The 16,124-nt window shown below is 44.7% G+C and overlaps 2 protein-coding genes and 1 long non-coding RNA gene across 11 annotated transcripts in view; 2 read left to right on the top strand and 1 right to left on the bottom strand.

The window, feature by feature from the left end:
- The window catches only part of LOC148382887 (uncharacterized), a 26,875-nt gene extending 21,984 nt beyond the window's left edge, over positions 1 to 4,891 (top strand). For 2 of the 4 annotated variants that reach the window (XR_015854004.1, XR_015854002.1), the window contains exons 10-12: positions 2,980 to 3,179; positions 3,578 to 4,283; positions 4,513 to 4,891. This is a non-coding gene — a long non-coding RNA (uncharacterized LOC148382887). Of the gene's footprint in view, positions 1 to 858; positions 1,252 to 2,979; positions 3,180 to 3,577; positions 4,284 to 4,512 lie in introns of those variants that run through there. The other 2 variants (XR_015854001.1, XR_015854000.1) reach the window with 2 other exon arrangements.
- The window catches only part of atxn2l (ataxin 2-like), a 21,801-nt gene that overhangs the window by 2,722 nt on the left and 2,955 nt on the right, over positions 1 to 16,124 (bottom strand). For 2 of the 6 annotated variants that reach the window (XM_088359769.1, XM_088359775.1), the window contains exons 8-34: positions 15,827 to 16,063; positions 15,290 to 15,732; positions 14,917 to 15,003; positions 14,711 to 14,824; positions 14,500 to 14,580; positions 14,355 to 14,416; positions 13,929 to 14,266; positions 13,787 to 13,856; positions 13,574 to 13,708; positions 13,414 to 13,477; positions 13,146 to 13,327; positions 12,932 to 13,073; positions 12,709 to 12,818; positions 12,354 to 12,533; positions 12,114 to 12,285; positions 10,285 to 11,465; positions 8,082 to 10,206; positions 5,039 to 5,156; positions 4,835 to 4,982; positions 4,722 to 4,754; positions 4,585 to 4,624; positions 4,480 to 4,520; positions 4,348 to 4,400; positions 4,219 to 4,271; positions 4,058 to 4,146; positions 3,902 to 3,980; positions 3,705 to 3,808 (exon numbers count right to left, since the gene is read on the bottom strand). In XM_088359769.1, the coding sequence (XP_088215895.1) occupies positions 11,416 to 11,465; positions 12,114 to 12,285; positions 12,354 to 12,533; positions 12,709 to 12,818; positions 12,932 to 13,073; positions 13,146 to 13,327; positions 13,414 to 13,477; positions 13,574 to 13,708; positions 13,787 to 13,856; positions 13,929 to 14,266; positions 14,355 to 14,416; positions 14,500 to 14,580; positions 14,711 to 14,824; positions 14,917 to 15,003; positions 15,290 to 15,732; positions 15,827 to 16,063 (2,467 nt within the window). In that variant the 3' untranslated portion in view covers positions 3,705 to 3,808; positions 3,902 to 3,980; positions 4,058 to 4,146; ... (7 more) ...; positions 8,082 to 10,206; positions 10,285 to 11,415. Of the gene's footprint in view, positions 1 to 3,704; positions 3,809 to 3,901; positions 3,981 to 4,057; positions 4,174 to 4,218; positions 4,272 to 4,347; positions 4,401 to 4,479; positions 4,521 to 4,584; positions 4,625 to 4,721; positions 4,755 to 4,834; positions 4,983 to 5,038; positions 5,157 to 8,081; positions 10,207 to 10,284; positions 11,466 to 12,113; positions 12,286 to 12,353; positions 12,534 to 12,708; positions 12,819 to 12,931; positions 13,074 to 13,145; positions 13,328 to 13,413; positions 13,478 to 13,573; positions 13,709 to 13,786; positions 13,857 to 13,928; positions 14,267 to 14,354; positions 14,417 to 14,499; positions 14,581 to 14,710; positions 14,825 to 14,916; positions 15,004 to 15,289; positions 15,733 to 15,826; positions 16,064 to 16,124 lie in introns of those variants that run through there. The other 4 variants (XM_088359772.1, XM_088359771.1, XM_088359770.1 and 1 more) reach the window with 4 other exon arrangements.
- On the top strand, positions 7,986 to 10,800 carry adprh (ADP-ribosylarginine hydrolase). Its single transcript, XM_088359795.1, has 8 exons — positions 7,986 to 8,257; positions 8,578 to 8,692; positions 8,833 to 8,941; positions 9,011 to 9,109; positions 9,252 to 9,357; positions 9,504 to 9,770; positions 9,967 to 10,181; positions 10,348 to 10,800. The coding sequence occupies exons 1-8, from the start codon at positions 8,250 to 8,252 to the stop codon at positions 10,494 to 10,496; spliced, it is 1,068 nt and encodes a 355-aa protein (XP_088215921.1). The 5' UTR covers positions 7,986 to 8,249; the 3' UTR covers positions 10,497 to 10,800.

Here is a 16,124-nt window from a genome sequence, read left to right as displayed (position 1 = left end):
AATTGCGTTTCCCACTATCCCACGTTGACAAGACATATTACACATTCAAGTAAACAATACAAAAAGTATAAACAAGAAGGCACATACAATGAATAAATAAGAGCAGTGAATGAATGAATAAATAAATAAATAAATAAATAAATAAATAAATAAATAAATAAATAAATAAATAAGCGCAACATGGTCGAAATGGAGCAATTGTGCTTACAGCGGACAATAATAAATAAATCATCATCATCATCATCATCATAGCAGTCTTTTTGCTATTGTGTTTACCTTTTCCTGCCCCGGTGACCAGAGCGCGTTTGTCTTCAAATGAAATCTCCACGACAAAACTGCTCCGAATAATATCAACTGCAAATGAAAACACATTTCACTCGTTCCAGCTAGCACTATCGACGTGAGGGACTCGTTAACTTGCCACGATCGTATGACAACCGAAAGCTTGCTACCATAATTCATCATTTAAACAGAGAATGTGTGTTTCTGCAAAAATGAAAATTAAGTTATTGTGCTTACCAAGGTCGTGCAAGCACGGAAGGCACCGTAGTAGTCAGGAAGGGGCGTCCCTCGGTTCTGTTTGGCTACCAAGTGAATGGTCAAAGTGGAGTTTGCTAGCGGCTCTATATAATTTATTTTAAATAATTTACTGTTACTGTCAAACTTGATCAAAGGTACAACACAAATTTGTATGAAACTCAAACTATATGACAGAATATTATTTTTGACAAGGCTGGTCTTTTTAACTAGGTTTTGAGCATCTTTTATGCGTGTTTACTTAGTTATCCAAACTAGTGTTGCATGCATGATGTGGGCGTGTCTTTTCTGCAAGTTGCCATAGACGCGCTTTTTGGTGACTTGATTTGAGCTTTCTCGGCTACCGTACACTTCCGCTTCAGCGAGCAGCTAGCGCTTCAGGTTGTTACCATTTGGGGTTTTGAGTGAGTCATGTCAACTTTTTCCAAGCTCTTATATTTGCTGTATGTATGTAAATGCGTACATGTAAACAATGGCATGAAAGGAGAATATTTGTTAGTCGTTACGTCAGTGGAAACTCGCTTGCTCTCGTGAAACAAGAGGTGGAACGTTAGCTAGCACGCCCACAAGTAGCACTCACTCGGCTGTCAATCAATGGATAATCAACGAAAGCGTTTGACTTCAACGTCGGTTTTTCTATCTTTTTCCACGTCCAAACTTGAAGACTGGAGGCTCCACGTCGGCTGCTGGTCGTCTATCTGCATATCTCGAAAGGTACCTCCCCATTTTCCATGTAACATTATGCCTCTGGCGACTAGCAAGGTGGACCTTAACGTTTGCCTCCTAATCTTAAACGTAGAAGGTCGTGTCATATATGACTTGAAATATTAGAGTCCAAAATGTTATCAAAGGACATTTTAATTGGTCATTTCCCAAATGAATAATGTCCTGATGATTATTTGGGCCACCTTGAAAAGAAACAAAATAATTGCTCTACAATGGTTAAAGTTACATGCTAATGTAAGAAGTATCGTTTTGAAAAATGTACTCGCATTTGAACTTAAAAAGTATATTTTCATCATAGTTGGCACACATGAAAAGTGAAAGTGTACCACTTTGTTCTAAGATTATGACTTGAATCTAAAAAAATATTTAAATCTAAAAAAACAAGAAAACATTGGTGTTCGTTAGTTGGTAGTGTTATGTTCTTGAGGAGCTGATGTGCGATGTCATACTGTCATTGCACACTAGGGGGAAGGTGAGCACATGCAAGCAGCTGACATCTCTCACAAAGTGCCAGCTACTGCACAATATCATCATCATCATCACCACACTGGTCTAGATGTGTTTTTTGATGACATTGAAGCAAACCAAGTTAGTCAGAAACATATATTTATCTAACTTGGTTTGCATCAGTGTCATGGAAAACCTTGTCCAAAAGTGACTGGTGGTGGTGGTGGTGGTGGTACTGTGCAGTACCTGGCACTTAGGTTTTGTCCCAGTGAGAGATGTTTGCATGTGCTCACCTTCCCCCTAGTGCCTGCCACGAGAAGTAAGTGACATCATACCTGAGCTCATCAAGCACTTAAGCTGCTTCCATGCATTCAGGCAGGGCCTTTTCAATCTGCTTTTCTAGTGAATAAATTGTTTAAGTGGAATGCGAGTCTTTGTGATTTATGAGCAAATTTGCTCATTTGAAGTCTTTCATGCTTGGTGGTCACTGCATTGGCAAAGTACTGTTTCAAGTCTTGAGTTGGCCACTTCCAAATTTAAGTGTCCACTACTATGCACACAAGTTTTCAGCCTTGAGGTGAGTGTCACTGCAACAGACACAAGTCTTTCCTGCTTCTCTCTGTGTCCACATGAGTCAAAGTGATGCAATTGTACAGTTGCAGTCACTTTGAGTCATGTGGAGATAGAGAGAAGCAGTCAAAGACTTGGCTCTGTTCAGTGGCTCAAGGCAAACACTCAACTCCATGCTGAAAAGAGCCTTCCAAAACCTAAGTGCCACTTTGCCCGCCTCCTAACTCTGCCCAAATTCAGCCTGGCCAATCACGGCTCGGCTCAAAATTTGCATAACCACGCCCACTTTCTGACAGCCAATCAGAATGCAGCATTTGCACATCTGACCAATCAGATTGCTTCATTTTAAGTAGACCACGCCCACTAAAAGGCCAACCAATCACAGGGCACCTCATTAACATATCCACGCCCACTTTTCGACCAACCACAGCCTTTTATTCTCATTGCTCCACCCAGTTTTTGAGCTCTCAGCCAATCACGAAGCAGTATTCCAGTCAGGATTCCTCCCCATTTCTCAAAAAATTTCACCAGAAAAAAAATCCGTAAAAAAAAAAAAAAAGAATCCAGAAATTTTTGGGGTGGGGGAAAAAAAAATATTTAAAAAAAGTTTAAAAAGAATTGTTTTGTTTTAATGTTATAATTGAAAATGAAGAGTTGAAAGTTTGTGTTTTTTGTAATAAAGCTTTATTTCTTTTGCAGAGTAAACATTCAATCACAACAAAGTAACAAGTTGGAGGGTCGTCTGCTCGTTGCCGAGTGGTTGGCCAGAGGGACGAGTGGTGAAGTGGTCGGCCAGAGGGATGAGTGGTAAAGTGGTCGGCCAGAGGGACAAGTGGTGAAGTGGTCGGCCAGTGGGACGAGTGTTACGCCATGCCTGGACCTGAGACAAAAAGAGATTGGTAAGTAAAACGCTAAGTCAACGTTTTGTGCAGAATAGGTTTTGGCATTATACATACCAGTGCGCAAGTAGTTGTTCATGGCACCGAGTATTGCAAGCTGCATGACCAGGAAGCTGATTTTGTTCCTTGCTGCCTGTCAGAAAATAGGAGGAAAAAAAATTATTGGAATAAAGATAAGATTGTGCAATGAGGCGCATTTAAAGTGCCTCACTTCTCAGGTTGCCTTAGAGTTGAGTAAGTAACAAGAACATCAAAGTGCTGCTGGTATGCGGCTTTGCTCTGGTCCTCAGCTTCCGCTATGAGCAGGCACTTGATGGTGCTTCACACTGGACACAAAAAAACAGTAATTCAAATTTTGAAACATGTTGGCTAAAATGTCACTTTCCTTGTCTTACCAGCAGAGGGCTCTTCAGGCAGCACAGACCTAGGGGAACAAGCTCACAGAGCCTGAAGACCAACTGTGGCAGGTTTTGCACTTTCTGGACCTGGATTTGCCACCTCTGCCTGGAAGAAAACACAGCTCCATTTAAGTTTACTGGGTTTATTTTTAACTATAGACTGGAAGCAGCTGGTCACTGGTGCACAGGCAGAGTTCCTGAAATGTTGTAAACACTCTCCAGGGTGGACACCTGCACACAACACAAACAAGGGACCCATCAAGCTGCCATTTAGTACATTTTATTTGAGTGTCAACTCTGAAAATAGAGGCAGCCTTGAGGAACCTCTGCATGGTTGGGGAGGGCTTGTTCCTTTTTCAAACAGGTGGCAGATTTTCTTACTGCATCCTTACTGGAAAGTGCTCTGCAGGAAGAGGGAGGCATAAAAAAAAAAGCAGGTAAGTGCTTTTAAACAATGCCTAGTTTCTAGTAAGTTGTCACCTGGACAAGAGATTGATGCCACAGGATCAAAACCTTGTAGATCTTCACCAGCAGATCCATGCTACAGAAACTAGGTACTTTGGCACCACCTAGTGGACAAAAGAAGGAAGAACAAGCTGATGTTTGACACGTCAAACATTTTGGACGCGTGCGTGTTTCACCAGTGAGGAATGGAGGGCAGCGCCGGACGTCTCTCCAACCACAGCTCGCTGGTCTGAAAGACACGGTAACGTTACAACCATTTTGCTTTTACATTTTCACCCTAACAAGCAAATTGAGCAAGAGTAGACCTGCAAGTGTCTCATGAAGCCATGAGAGGACTGCAAGACAGCCATTTTGGACCCTGCAGACAAAAGGAAAAGAACAAACGTTTGCTTTAGTCAATTTGATAAGATTTCTTGCTAATAAAAATATATTTTTGCCATTTTGCAGTCAATCTGCTCCCTCTGTTCCAGATGCAGGCCTGTGGACAGAAATGAGAAGACCATTAGAAGCAGTCGATTGAAAGAGTTGACTTTAAAACTCACAGAAAGTCGGCCATGACGGGCTCGTTTTGAGGATTTGCACCTGCAGACAGAAAGTAGACAATTAACACGAATGCATCGAAATACCCGTTTCAGTCATTCTCTGGTGGAATTCTGCAAACGCTGCTTTGTCTACTTACCTTCGGCCAAACGGCGCTGTCGTCCAGAAGTTGCTAAATGTTTGTGCAAAAATGGTGTTAGTCGTCTTTCCACACGGTGCGTGCTTCAGTTTTGAAAATGTACCTGTACTTACCCACCGTTAAATGCTTCAATTGTTTGGTTGCACGCCAAAGAAATGCGTTTAAGTGGTCGTTGGAGATGTTAACTGCTAACGCTAGCTTCTGCAAACTTTTGAGCTTGCACGCTTGCAAGATGGAAGCACGCCCAAGTGCAAGTTGACGCTGAAAGAGAGCAAAAGCAGTTAGTTTCAAAAGGTTAACAAAAGTTGTACACCCACCTTGTCACTTTTAAACGCTGTTGTGGAGCCGGCGTCGCAGGTGGACCAGAGCAACGTGGCTCTCGCTGTCAGTGGTGAGTGCTCGAATGAGTGTCGCGTTCTTGACGCCTTTTATACTCTTTTTGTGATGACGTCATTAGAAGAAGAAGGAAAAAAAGAAAAAAAAACCTTTCAAACAGGTGCTCGTGCGAGAGAAAAACTGCAATGACAAATCTTGGGCGTGCTCGGGCATCGAACCAGCATCGCTATCTTCAGGGGCAATGGTCTTATCCCCTCGACCATTGTCCGTTGGTCGTGGTTGAAAGAAATCTTTCTATTATCCCAAATCATGAAGCTCTCTTCAGGAAAGGCTCAGAGTATCCTTCAATTACATCCTTTTGACGACGTTGTGTAAGATCTCGATTGGCCGGATGGTTAAAGCTTTTGCCTTGAGTTTGGGAGAGGCGGGTTCGAATCTTGCATGTCCCTCTATTTATTTGAAAATGATGCACGGAGTGGGTCTCGAACCCGAGGCTACTGGACACCAACCCAAGTCAAAAACCACTCAACTATTTTGGCGATGAAATTTTCGAAGTTTTCTTATGTATTTATAGAATACGTTTCAAGAGTAGATAAAATTGTAAAATCAACATTCACATGTAGAATACCAAGTGGTCTAGTGGTTAAAGTTTTTGCCTTGTGTTCGGGAGAACCGAGTTCGAATCTCACACTATTCAAACTTTAGCTTAAAGTCCGCTTCGTGTGGGGCTCGAACCATGGTCTCTCGAACCACGGGTCAAGTTATAAACCATTCTGCCATTTTGGCGGGGAAATCCGGCCGTTTTTTTTGGTAGTGTACTGTACTGAGAGGACGCCTGGTCGCGAAAAGGAAAAATTGACATGCTCATTTTACGCTGGGTTACATACAAGTGAATGGGGGCACTGCCATCTCGCGGTACCTTGGCGTCATTACATGAACCGCTTCATAAACTAGAGTCAAAAGCCTGTATGTTTAATATCGTACGACGTACGTATTTATTTAATTGTGCTTATGTGATGATCTTTTAAACTAAACAAATGTATAGTAAACTACTCATATGTTTAAGTTCTGATAACCATATTGTAACTGAAGTGGAAATATATTTTCATTAAAGAAGGAGCAATGATGAAATGGAAATGGACATGGTCATTTTACACCGGGTTACATACAAGTGAATGGGGGCACTGCCATCTTGTGGTAGGTTAGCGTCATGACACGACGATAGTCAGAACCCCATTAATTAAATTATATAAAATTATAATATTTAATGAAAATAATAACAATATATGTATATAAAATACTACTAATAATAATAATTAATCAAATCTATACAGAAATTATCACTATAAATCATTATATAAATTATATATATATATATATATATATATATATATATATATATATATATATATATATATACAAAATTATTATTTTATATTATTATCATTAAATATTACTATATTGTAATCTCACATAATTTAATTAATATAATATTAATTGAATTAACATATGATACAATATATTTTCATTAAAGAAGGAGCAATGATGAAATGGAAATGGACATGGTCATTTTACACCGGGTTACATACAAGTGAATGGGGGCACTGCCATCTTGTGGTAGGATAGCGTCATGACATGAACCACTTTCTTGACGATAGTCAAAACCCCATTAATTAAATTATATAAAATTATATTTAATGAAAATAATAACAATATATGTATATAAAATACTACTACTAATAATAATTAATCAAATCTATACAGAAATTATCACTATAAATCATTATATAAATTATATATATATATACAAAATTATTATTTTATATTATCATTAAATATTACTATATTGTAATCTCACATAATTTAATTAATATAATATTAATTGAATTAACATATTGTATAAATTAATATAATATATTAATTTAATTAATGTATTAAATGGGCTTTTGACCATAGTCAATAAAGAGGTTCATGTAATGACGCTACCCTACCACAAGATGGCAGTGCCCCCATTCACTTGTATGTAACCCGGTGTAAAATGACCATGTCCATTTCCATTTCATCATTGCTCCTTCTTTAATGAAAATATATTTCCACTTCAGTTACAATATGGTTATTAGAACTTAAACATATGAGTAGTTTACTGTACAGTTCTTTAGTTTGAAACACCATCACATAAGCAGAATTAAATAAATACGTACGTCGTACGATATTAAACATACAGGCTTTTGACTCGAGTTTATGAAGCGGTTCATGTAATGACGCCAAAATACCGCAAGATGGCAGTGCCCCCATTCACTTGTATGTAACCCGGTGTAAAATGACCATGTCCATTTCCATTTCATCGTTGCTCTTTCTTTAATGACGATATCATTTTAGTTCAGTTCCAATATGGTTATTAGAACTTAAACATATGAGTATTTTACTATACATTTGTTTAGTTTAAAAGATCATCACATAAGCACAATTAAACAAATACGTACGTCGTACGATATTAAACACACAGGCTTTTGACTCTAGTTTATGAAGCGGTTTATGTAATGACGCCATGCTACCGCAAGATGGCAGTGCCCCCATTCACTTGTATGTAACCCGGCGTAAAATGAACATGTACATTTTTCCTTTTTCAGCTTTGGACCAGACGTCCTCTATGTACAATACACTACCTAATAAAAATGCCGAATTTCCCTGGCAGAATGGTTTCTAACTTTTCCCGGTGTTCGGGAGACCATGTTTCGAGCCCCACACGAAGCAGACTTCACGTAAGCTTTGCCCTAATGAAGTGGCCTGTGATTAGGTTCATGATGTGCATTCCAGTTCTTCTAAGTGCACTTGAAAATGGCGGTGTGCCTAATGAAGTGTCCATACGTGACGTCATAGAGAAACCTGCCAATCAGGAGTTGGGGGTAAGGGTGGGTGTGGCACTTTTCACTTTGACCTTTCTCGGTTACCGTAGGCACGCCAGTTCACTCGCTATCCATTTTAGATTCACTACGCGATTTTTATGCATCAAGACGTTCTTACCGGTTTGTCTGCTGTGGACCGGATAACGTTGCTCCTCTGTCTCTATTGCGATCTAAATTCACAGGGGACGAGGAAAGGCTTGAGCACCGCTCCAGGCCTCTCAGCTTCAACAACGACTACTGCGCTCAGCCGACTTGTGGGCACGAATTTGGGGGGAGGGTCGCTGCAATGGACCAGTGAGTGTGCGATACTTTAATGATTAAATAAGAACAATGTCATCTTGTATCGATTAGGAATTTCGACGACTCTATCAAATATTTCCATGTTATAAAGGTTTGTGTGATGTTTTGATCAATTTAAAAAACAATTTTCACGTTACAAAAATATGCATATTAAGTTAATTACAGACTAAATTGTCCATAGGTGCAATTATATGGGTTTAGGTTTGTTGCCTGGCAACCAGTGGACCTGGACTTTTACCCAAAGTCAGTTGGGACCTAGTCTTAATTTTAATCTTCCCATGCATGTACTAATGATGTGCATTTTGTGGTTGCAGAACTGCTACAGTGGAGCACTACAAGGCGGCCATGTTGCTGAGTGGTGCAGGTGATGCTTTGGGCTTCAGGAACCAGAAGTGGGAGTACAATGAGTCCGGACCGGCCATTCACAAGGTCGGATCCAGCATGCTGGTGTTTCTCAACTTTAGTTAGGTCAATGAAGTCGAGGCGCTCTGACGTGACCATAGTGAAGATAGCTTCACTGGCTAATTTAAGATAAGCCAGATTCAGTTTCATCCCTCCTCGGTCTGCAGGAGCTCGAGGAGCTGGGCGGGCTGCAGAACATCAAGGTGGAGCTGCCAGATTGGCCTGTGAGTGACGATACTGTCCTGCATCTGGCCACAGCTGAAGGACTTGCCACCGGTGAGTGCTGAATTGTTCCGCTTTGCTATTTTTTTCCTCTCTTGTTCTTTACTGCATTTTTGATGACAGGAATGAAAGGGGAAGAGCTTCTGCATGAGGTTGCTGCTCGCTATGTGGAGGGGATGAAAGACATGGAAGGGAGAAAACCAGGACCCTCAAGCATTCTGGGTAAGCATCTGTCAAGATCAAGTGGCAAAGTTACAGCCTTAAAATAAAATTGAGACATAAGTTTGATCAAAGTCTTACGAGAATAAAGTTATTGTTTTAACTTGTGATATGTCAACAACGAGCTTCCGAAATTGCTTTTCAGGAGTGTCCCAGCTGAAGCCCGGGCAGGAAGGGGGCTACAGGGTTGCGTACAACCCAGAGGGGACGGGCTGCGGCGCCGCAATGAGATCCATGTGCATTGGACTCAGGTTAAAAAAATAAAAATCAAATTAGAATTTTTTTTCTACCAAGTTTAGTTTCAAAACCTGAGACAAAGTGAATAATCTTTTCCAACCAAGGGGGGAAAATGGGCCAACAGAAGCTTGTTACTGACATCAGCACCAATTACTGACAGGTACCCAAAGCCTGACCAGCTGTTGTCCTTGGTAGCCGTTGCCGTAGAAACGGGCCGAATGACGCACCCTCACCCTACTGGTTTTCTGGGAGCTGTGGCCTCTGCCCTTTTCGCCGCATACGCTGTGCAGCGCCGGCCTCTGGCCACATGGGGCGTGGGCCTGCTCAATGAGGCCTGCCCCATCGCCAGGAACTTTGTTCGCGGCCGAGGATACGCTGTGGATGAGACGGAGAAGGACTGGGACTACTTCTGCGACAAGTGGCAGTGGTATGAGATGCAGAGTTGGACTAAATTCTATATAGTAAAACAGACTATGAAAAGTAGAACAACTACTTTTTTTCAACACTGACGTTTGCACACTAAATCAAAACTGCAATAGTTGGCATCAGCTCACAACTTTTGAAATACTACATTTTGTGCAGTTATTGGTTCAATACAGAGTGTGAGTACGGTTTTGCCGCAGGTACCTGGATATGAGGGGCATCTCGAACTGCGTGGGTCCGGTCATCTGGCCCGAGCCGTACGGGCCGGCTGAGAGAGACGAAGCGTACAAGACTTTCAGCCTGGCGGGCTGGGCGGGACGCAGTGGCCACGACGCTCCCATGATCGCCCTGGACGCCCTGCTGGCCGCCGGAGATGACTGGAACGACCTGATGAGCAGGGCTGCTTTCCATGGAGGTTCACTGGCATCATTTTAACCTGGCTGATGAGGATTATTTTGAAATTCAGATGGTTATTTGGCTTTTCTTGAAGGCAAAGGGAGATGTTTGGATGCGATTACCTTTGTCTTTCTTGTCCATGTTCCCCAGAATGTAACTTAGTTGATCTTTCGCATTGTGCCCAGGAGACAGCGACAGCACTGCCGTGATCGCTTGCTGCTGCTGGGGTCTCCTCTACGGAACCCGGGGCGTCCCAGAGGGCAACTACAGCTGCCTGGAGTACCGCCATCGACTTGAGCGCAGTGGCGAGTTGCTCTACTCGCTGGTGCACTGAGCGCAGGTGAGGGGAAAGTAGGCCATGTGCAGATGTGTTGACGGGGGACAGGACGAGCTGAGCCGTCGTGTGCTTGGTGTTCTACTGGCGCCGAGGGGACGCCGTGTCCCACTGACCGACAGAAGAGTCGCAACAAGGACGTCGGCTGTCACATCATTTTGCAAAAGAGGCTGCTGCTCTATCAAGACGTCTGTTCCCTGCTAGTGGCTGTTTGAAATAAGGTTGCTATCGGGTTTAAAGTCCATGGACTAGTTAGTCCTAGTCAATGTGACTAATTGGAGAATAAAATAGCTTCACAACATGATGATGTAGTTAAGTTGAAAACTTTATTTTTTGGTCGTTTTGTTTTGAATTTTTTTTGTACTTTTTTTTTTATATTTTATTAACCTAAAGAAGAGAAGAACGGTCAGTGGGTGATTTTTTTTCTTTTTTTAACCGAGGCGAGTTGAAAGAAGTGATTTGTTAAAAGTCCCATCCTCTTCAAATGCCGCCTCCTGTCATGCAGCAAGTATTCATTCCGTTTGCGGGTCCAAAAGCCTACACACCCAACAAGGCCAAAACCACTCCGCTGGAAGATGAAACCATTTGTCCTCTGACTGGTCCAAGCGAGCAAGATGCCTCGGAACAAAAGGAAGAACTTGAAGAGGAGAGCAAGATTTGAACGGAGGTTGGACGCCACGCTCATCATCTCGCTATCTTCATTGTTTGCATTAAAAATAAACTTCTTCGCTTCCGGGGGCCAATGAACAAGAACAGCAGAGGAAGAAGTAAAATAAGAAGGTGCTATGAGACTTTGTCCTTCCCCGCTGCGCTTTCCCGTCAGTCTCGTATTTGGACGTTCAGTCGGCTCGTCATCCGGCGGGCCGCGGGGATGTCGGCGCTCGATCCCGGGAACGTTTTGTTTTTGGGAGATAGAAGTTTAGTTTCCAGGTGGGTGGAAGGAGGCCGGGTGTGTCTGAACCTGCATTGCTGTCGGCGCCAAAAAGAAAAATCAACTGGGGATTTCATCCAACAGGCCACACATCATAAGCTGCCCCGAGCAGTGAAAAACAGCGTGTAATCGAAACCTATTTCTATTTTTAGATTATATATTTATAATAGATTTCTATATTTATTTTGTGTGGCATTGTTAGATTTTATTTGCTTAGTTTTTCTTTTTAAAAAAAAAACAGTTTTGTTTCAGTCTTAGTTTTTGTTTAAAAAGTGCTTTGCTTGTGTTTAAGATTATAAAACACCTTGGTATATTTGTGAATTTAAAAATTCAACAAAAACTACACTTTGAATAAGTGTGATGCAAAATGCCACTTCTGAAGTTAGATGCATGCACCCTAATAAATTAAAACAAAGATTAAAAAACACATTTAAAATCAATCCTTTAAACTGCCAAGGCAAAAAACAAAGGACATTTTTGCTATAATTATAGTTTTGTAAATGTAAAAAGTAGCTTTAGTTAGTTTATGTTTTGATGTCATTTCTTTAACCTTTTTTTTATTTTAGCTTTACAATGACAGATCGATGCCATAAAATGCCACCAAAGCACTGCTTTTTAAATCAAACTTCGTGAACCATCTTAGGGACATATCTCAAAGAACGTGGCAATTGACATTATTGTCCTACCTTGCGGATGTCCTATGTAGAAGTGTTGGTGTGTCCCTTGCTGCGGTCCGTGCTGCGGGTGCTGCGGCACCGAGCCAGGCCCCTGCTGTGGGGGAGGCTGCAGCATCACTAACTGGGGTTGACCGTGGCTCCCCGAGTGGTGGGGACCTGACATGGCTCCTTGTACATGAGCCTGACCAAAAGAGGGACGTGACAAAAATCAGCTATTTTTTTGGGCACAGTAAGCGGATGGGTTCCTACCTGCGCCAACTGTCCCAGGGGGTACGTGGGCGGGATGCCCTGGTGACCATGGATGCTGTAGCCCTGAATTGGGTATGAGCCCTGCGGGGAGGTGTGGCCAGGCGGCATGTTGGGTGGGGTCGGTGCCGACAGTGGACCTGAATGGTACAAGGACTGGGGCTGCGGGCCTGACTGGGCGCTCTGGGAGAAAACAGAAGCATAACTGATCAATCGGCTACAAATGGACATTGAATGATTAGAGACAACAGCGCGCATGTGAGGAGCAGGTACTATTCTGTCCACTTGGGGTCACTTTCCTCACATTCTACTGTAGTGAGGGTGTAGGTCTCACTCAAAGTTTTTCGGGTGGACTCACCTGTCCAGGGCTGGGCGCAGCGTGCTGGGGTGGGGGCTGGTTGCCTGTCGGGGTACTGGATGGCTGCGGTTGATGTACTGCTCCCGAGTGGTGGGAGAAAGACTGGGGAGCTGCAAAGGCGATCCACGCGATTCTTGTTAGCCCATTTCAACAACATTTTTGGAAAAGAGCAGCTAAAGCACTTTCCTTGGTATACAGTGTTTAAAAAGACTTGATTGCTCACCATAGATGCCTTGCTGAGGGCCTTGTGGCCCATCCCCCTGTGTCTGGAACTGTGGGCCTCCAGGGGGGCCAAGGGCTTGCGGGTGGGGACCCCCGCCTTGCCCAATCATCCGAGCTCCCCCTTGCAGCATGGAGTACATAGGCTGACAGACAAGTAGGATATTATTTTTTGGAATGTGGCGGCGAGACATAAGCACCACGGTGTCGTTTGCTACCTGTCCAGGGTAGGGTGACATGGCCTGGATGACCTGCTGCTGGCCATACTGCTGCGGGTTGTACTGAAGGTACGACTGAGCGTAAGGGGACGCAACAAGGGGGGCGCCGGCGGCTGATGCCGCCGCTTGCAGCATAGGGGGAGCTGAGGCGCCATGGTCAGAGCGCTGCGCCACCACAGAGCCTGAAATAGGATGGTGGACATTTGGAGGTTGCCCTAAGTTTGCCAGTCTGGGTTGGCAAAAAGAATCTGCACCATGCATTCATTACCCTTGTTCCTGGGGTACTTTCCCTGGCCGACCGCAGACATGGTGTACTGGTACATTTGCGGGGTCTGGAAAATGAAAAATCAAGGTTTTTTTTTTTCATTTCACAATCAGAATAATACAATCAGAAATGGATATTTATGAAATGGGCTCTGCTTGTGTACCTGTACAGAGTGGATTTGCGACACATAGGACAGGTAGGGGGGATTGTAGAGTGGGCCCTGCCCACCCGGGTGCTGAATGACCACGGGGCTCGGAGGAGTGGGTCGAGGCGGGGTGGGCGCCGCGTTGGGTTTAGTCTGAGCGGCAAAAAAATTGTGGTACTTGGTAAGGGACCACATCATGAAATAAATGTACTTGCGAAGGTAACCACTCACCATAGGCATCTGAGGTTTGATTGGGTTGAATTCTTTAGCGTTGGGGTTTAAGGTGGATTTCTTCACTTGGCTAGAAGGAGGCCAAAAGATGTTAAAACGGCTCCAATTACAGTGAAAAAAAAAAAAATTTGTTTTAACTTACTCTGCCACACCCTCAGTACGCTCCGACGAGCCCTCCTCACTTCCCGGGGTCCTGGCCGGCTGAGGGACCGCTGGTGAATGCCTGTCCGAAATGGCTCCCGCTGCAACCGAGTTGGGGGCACCTGGTGTGCCGGCTTCTTTAGAGGTTTCGTCAGACGGGAGCGGCGACGGCTGAGGATGGGACGGACTCGGGGTGGTGGGCTGCAGCTTGGGTTCGGAAGCGGCGTGAGGGTCCAACGGCAATTTGGCGGCGCCGGCCTGCGTGATGTCACCGACCGCGGGAGGAGTCGCTGCTGCAGGGGAACTAGGAGAGCTGGAGCTGCCTCCACTTGGCTGGAGCTAGAAGAAAAAGCACACAGATAAGTGAATGAGTTACTGAATTAGGGGTTGCTTTCCCAATTTCGTGAAACAGCAAGCAACCACTCACCCTAAATTCCTTGCCAAACTTCCGTAGCTCCTCGATTTGTGACCTTTGTTGAACTGAAGGGGCTAGCGAGAAAATGGATAGCAGGAGAATGAAAACATGGTTTCGGGAAAGTAATTGTGGCGTTCCGGCTTTGTCAAGTCGGTACCTTTGTTGCTCTTGCTTTCCTCCGTGCCGCCAGTGCTCTCGGCGGCGCGTTCTTTGGCGGCGGCGCAAAGGATCTCGTTCACTGTCATGACAAATGGCGACTTAATGGGTTGTACCGCTTCATTTGGCGTGTTGACCGACTCAATTTGGCAGATGAGCTAGAATTGAATTTTAAATTAAAGGTAACCAGGAGGTGAAAGTGTTGACCATACCATTTACGGGAAAGAGGGGGGCGGGCCCTGAAGTCTTCGGCGCAGGCAAGGAGATGGACGACGTGTCCAAATAAGGCGTGTCCTGGGAAGAGCCTGATTTTGGCGAGCGAGTGGCTGCAAGGACAGAATCCAAGACATGAGTGGTGATGAAAAGGAAAAATGGTTTAGTAGAGGAGCAGATATTTGGAAATGGGAGGAACTTGTACCGGTGGACTGAGAATGCGCGTTTGGAGTGCGGACTGTTCTGCTCGACTGTGGAGGTCTTTGAGCTTTGGGGGAAGTCCTGGCAGCCACTGAAAGACAAGTTCCCATTTGTTTTGGTTGACAGCCCTTAACTGAGCAACGACGAGCAAAGTGGTGGTGATGACTAAAACGGGGCGCTGTCACATGCATAACTGAAACATTTTAATAATAAATGAGTTCTCAACAGTTTTGTTAAGATACATAGAAACTATTTACAACTAAAATAGTAACAAAAATTGCCACACTGTTGCCCCGCTGGATGAGAAGCAAAAATGTGGCAAATCCTTATCACAACAATTCCAAATGTAAAGTTGGTAAACTAAAAAAGCGCGTTACCTCCATTAACAGGTCTACCAGCATCTGACAGGGAGTGTGGTAGGGAGTGGGAATGTGGAACTGCATGTCCATGGGGGGCAGGTGGGCTGGTCGGCGAAGGGGTGGCAGAGAGAGAGGCTGCGGAGGTGGGCGCCGCCCCCGGCGAAGCGGGTGTGTATGGACTGCCGGGACCAGAGCCGGGACCCGGGCTGGGGCTTCCTTGGGGGTGGTGGCCAACATAAACCCCACCTCGGCCTGACAGGGGACTGCTTCGCTCCGATGGTGAGCCACCGGGTTGCGGGGCCCCCGCCGGGGGTCTGGGAGATGAGTTAGATGAGGACGTGGGGGTGGAGCGGTAGCCCCCGCTAAGACGAGCGTGAGGCGGGGGACCGCCGGGGCCTCTCTCAACTCGATCCCGGTTCATCTCTCTTTGCCGCTGAGGTAAAGGAATGTACTTGCCGTCCCTGAACAAAAAAAAACAACAACAGTCCAACCGTTGGCAAAACAACTTGATTAGTTTGACGCCACCGCCTAGACTACCATGAACACGGCTCTCACCTGGCCCCGGGGCTATCTCGACCCCTTTCGCGCTCGCGAGGGCTCTCGTGACCTCTGTCCCGATCGGTGCCGTCGCGCACCACAGCGCTGTATTTGTCCTCCTCACTTTTACCCTCGTCGTTCTCCAGGCCGACGCGGTGGCGGTACTGGGGACTGGACTCAATCTCGCTGGCCAGGCGAGCCGCACGGGCCTCCCGCTGTCGATACACTTCCGAGTTGCCTCGCTCCAGTGGCACACTTGGGGGGAAGGTAGCAAACATTGATCAATTAATCAAAACATTACTGGGTGGCTGTTAGG

Source organism: Syngnathus floridae, chromosome 18 (genome assembly GCF_059516105.1).
Source record: "Syngnathus floridae isolate MCC-2025c chromosome 18, RoL_Sflo_1.0, whole genome shotgun sequence".
NCBI lineage: Eukaryota > Metazoa > Chordata > Actinopteri > Syngnathiformes > Syngnathidae > Syngnathus > Syngnathus floridae.
This window is presented reverse-complemented; position numbering and strand designations above follow the sequence as displayed.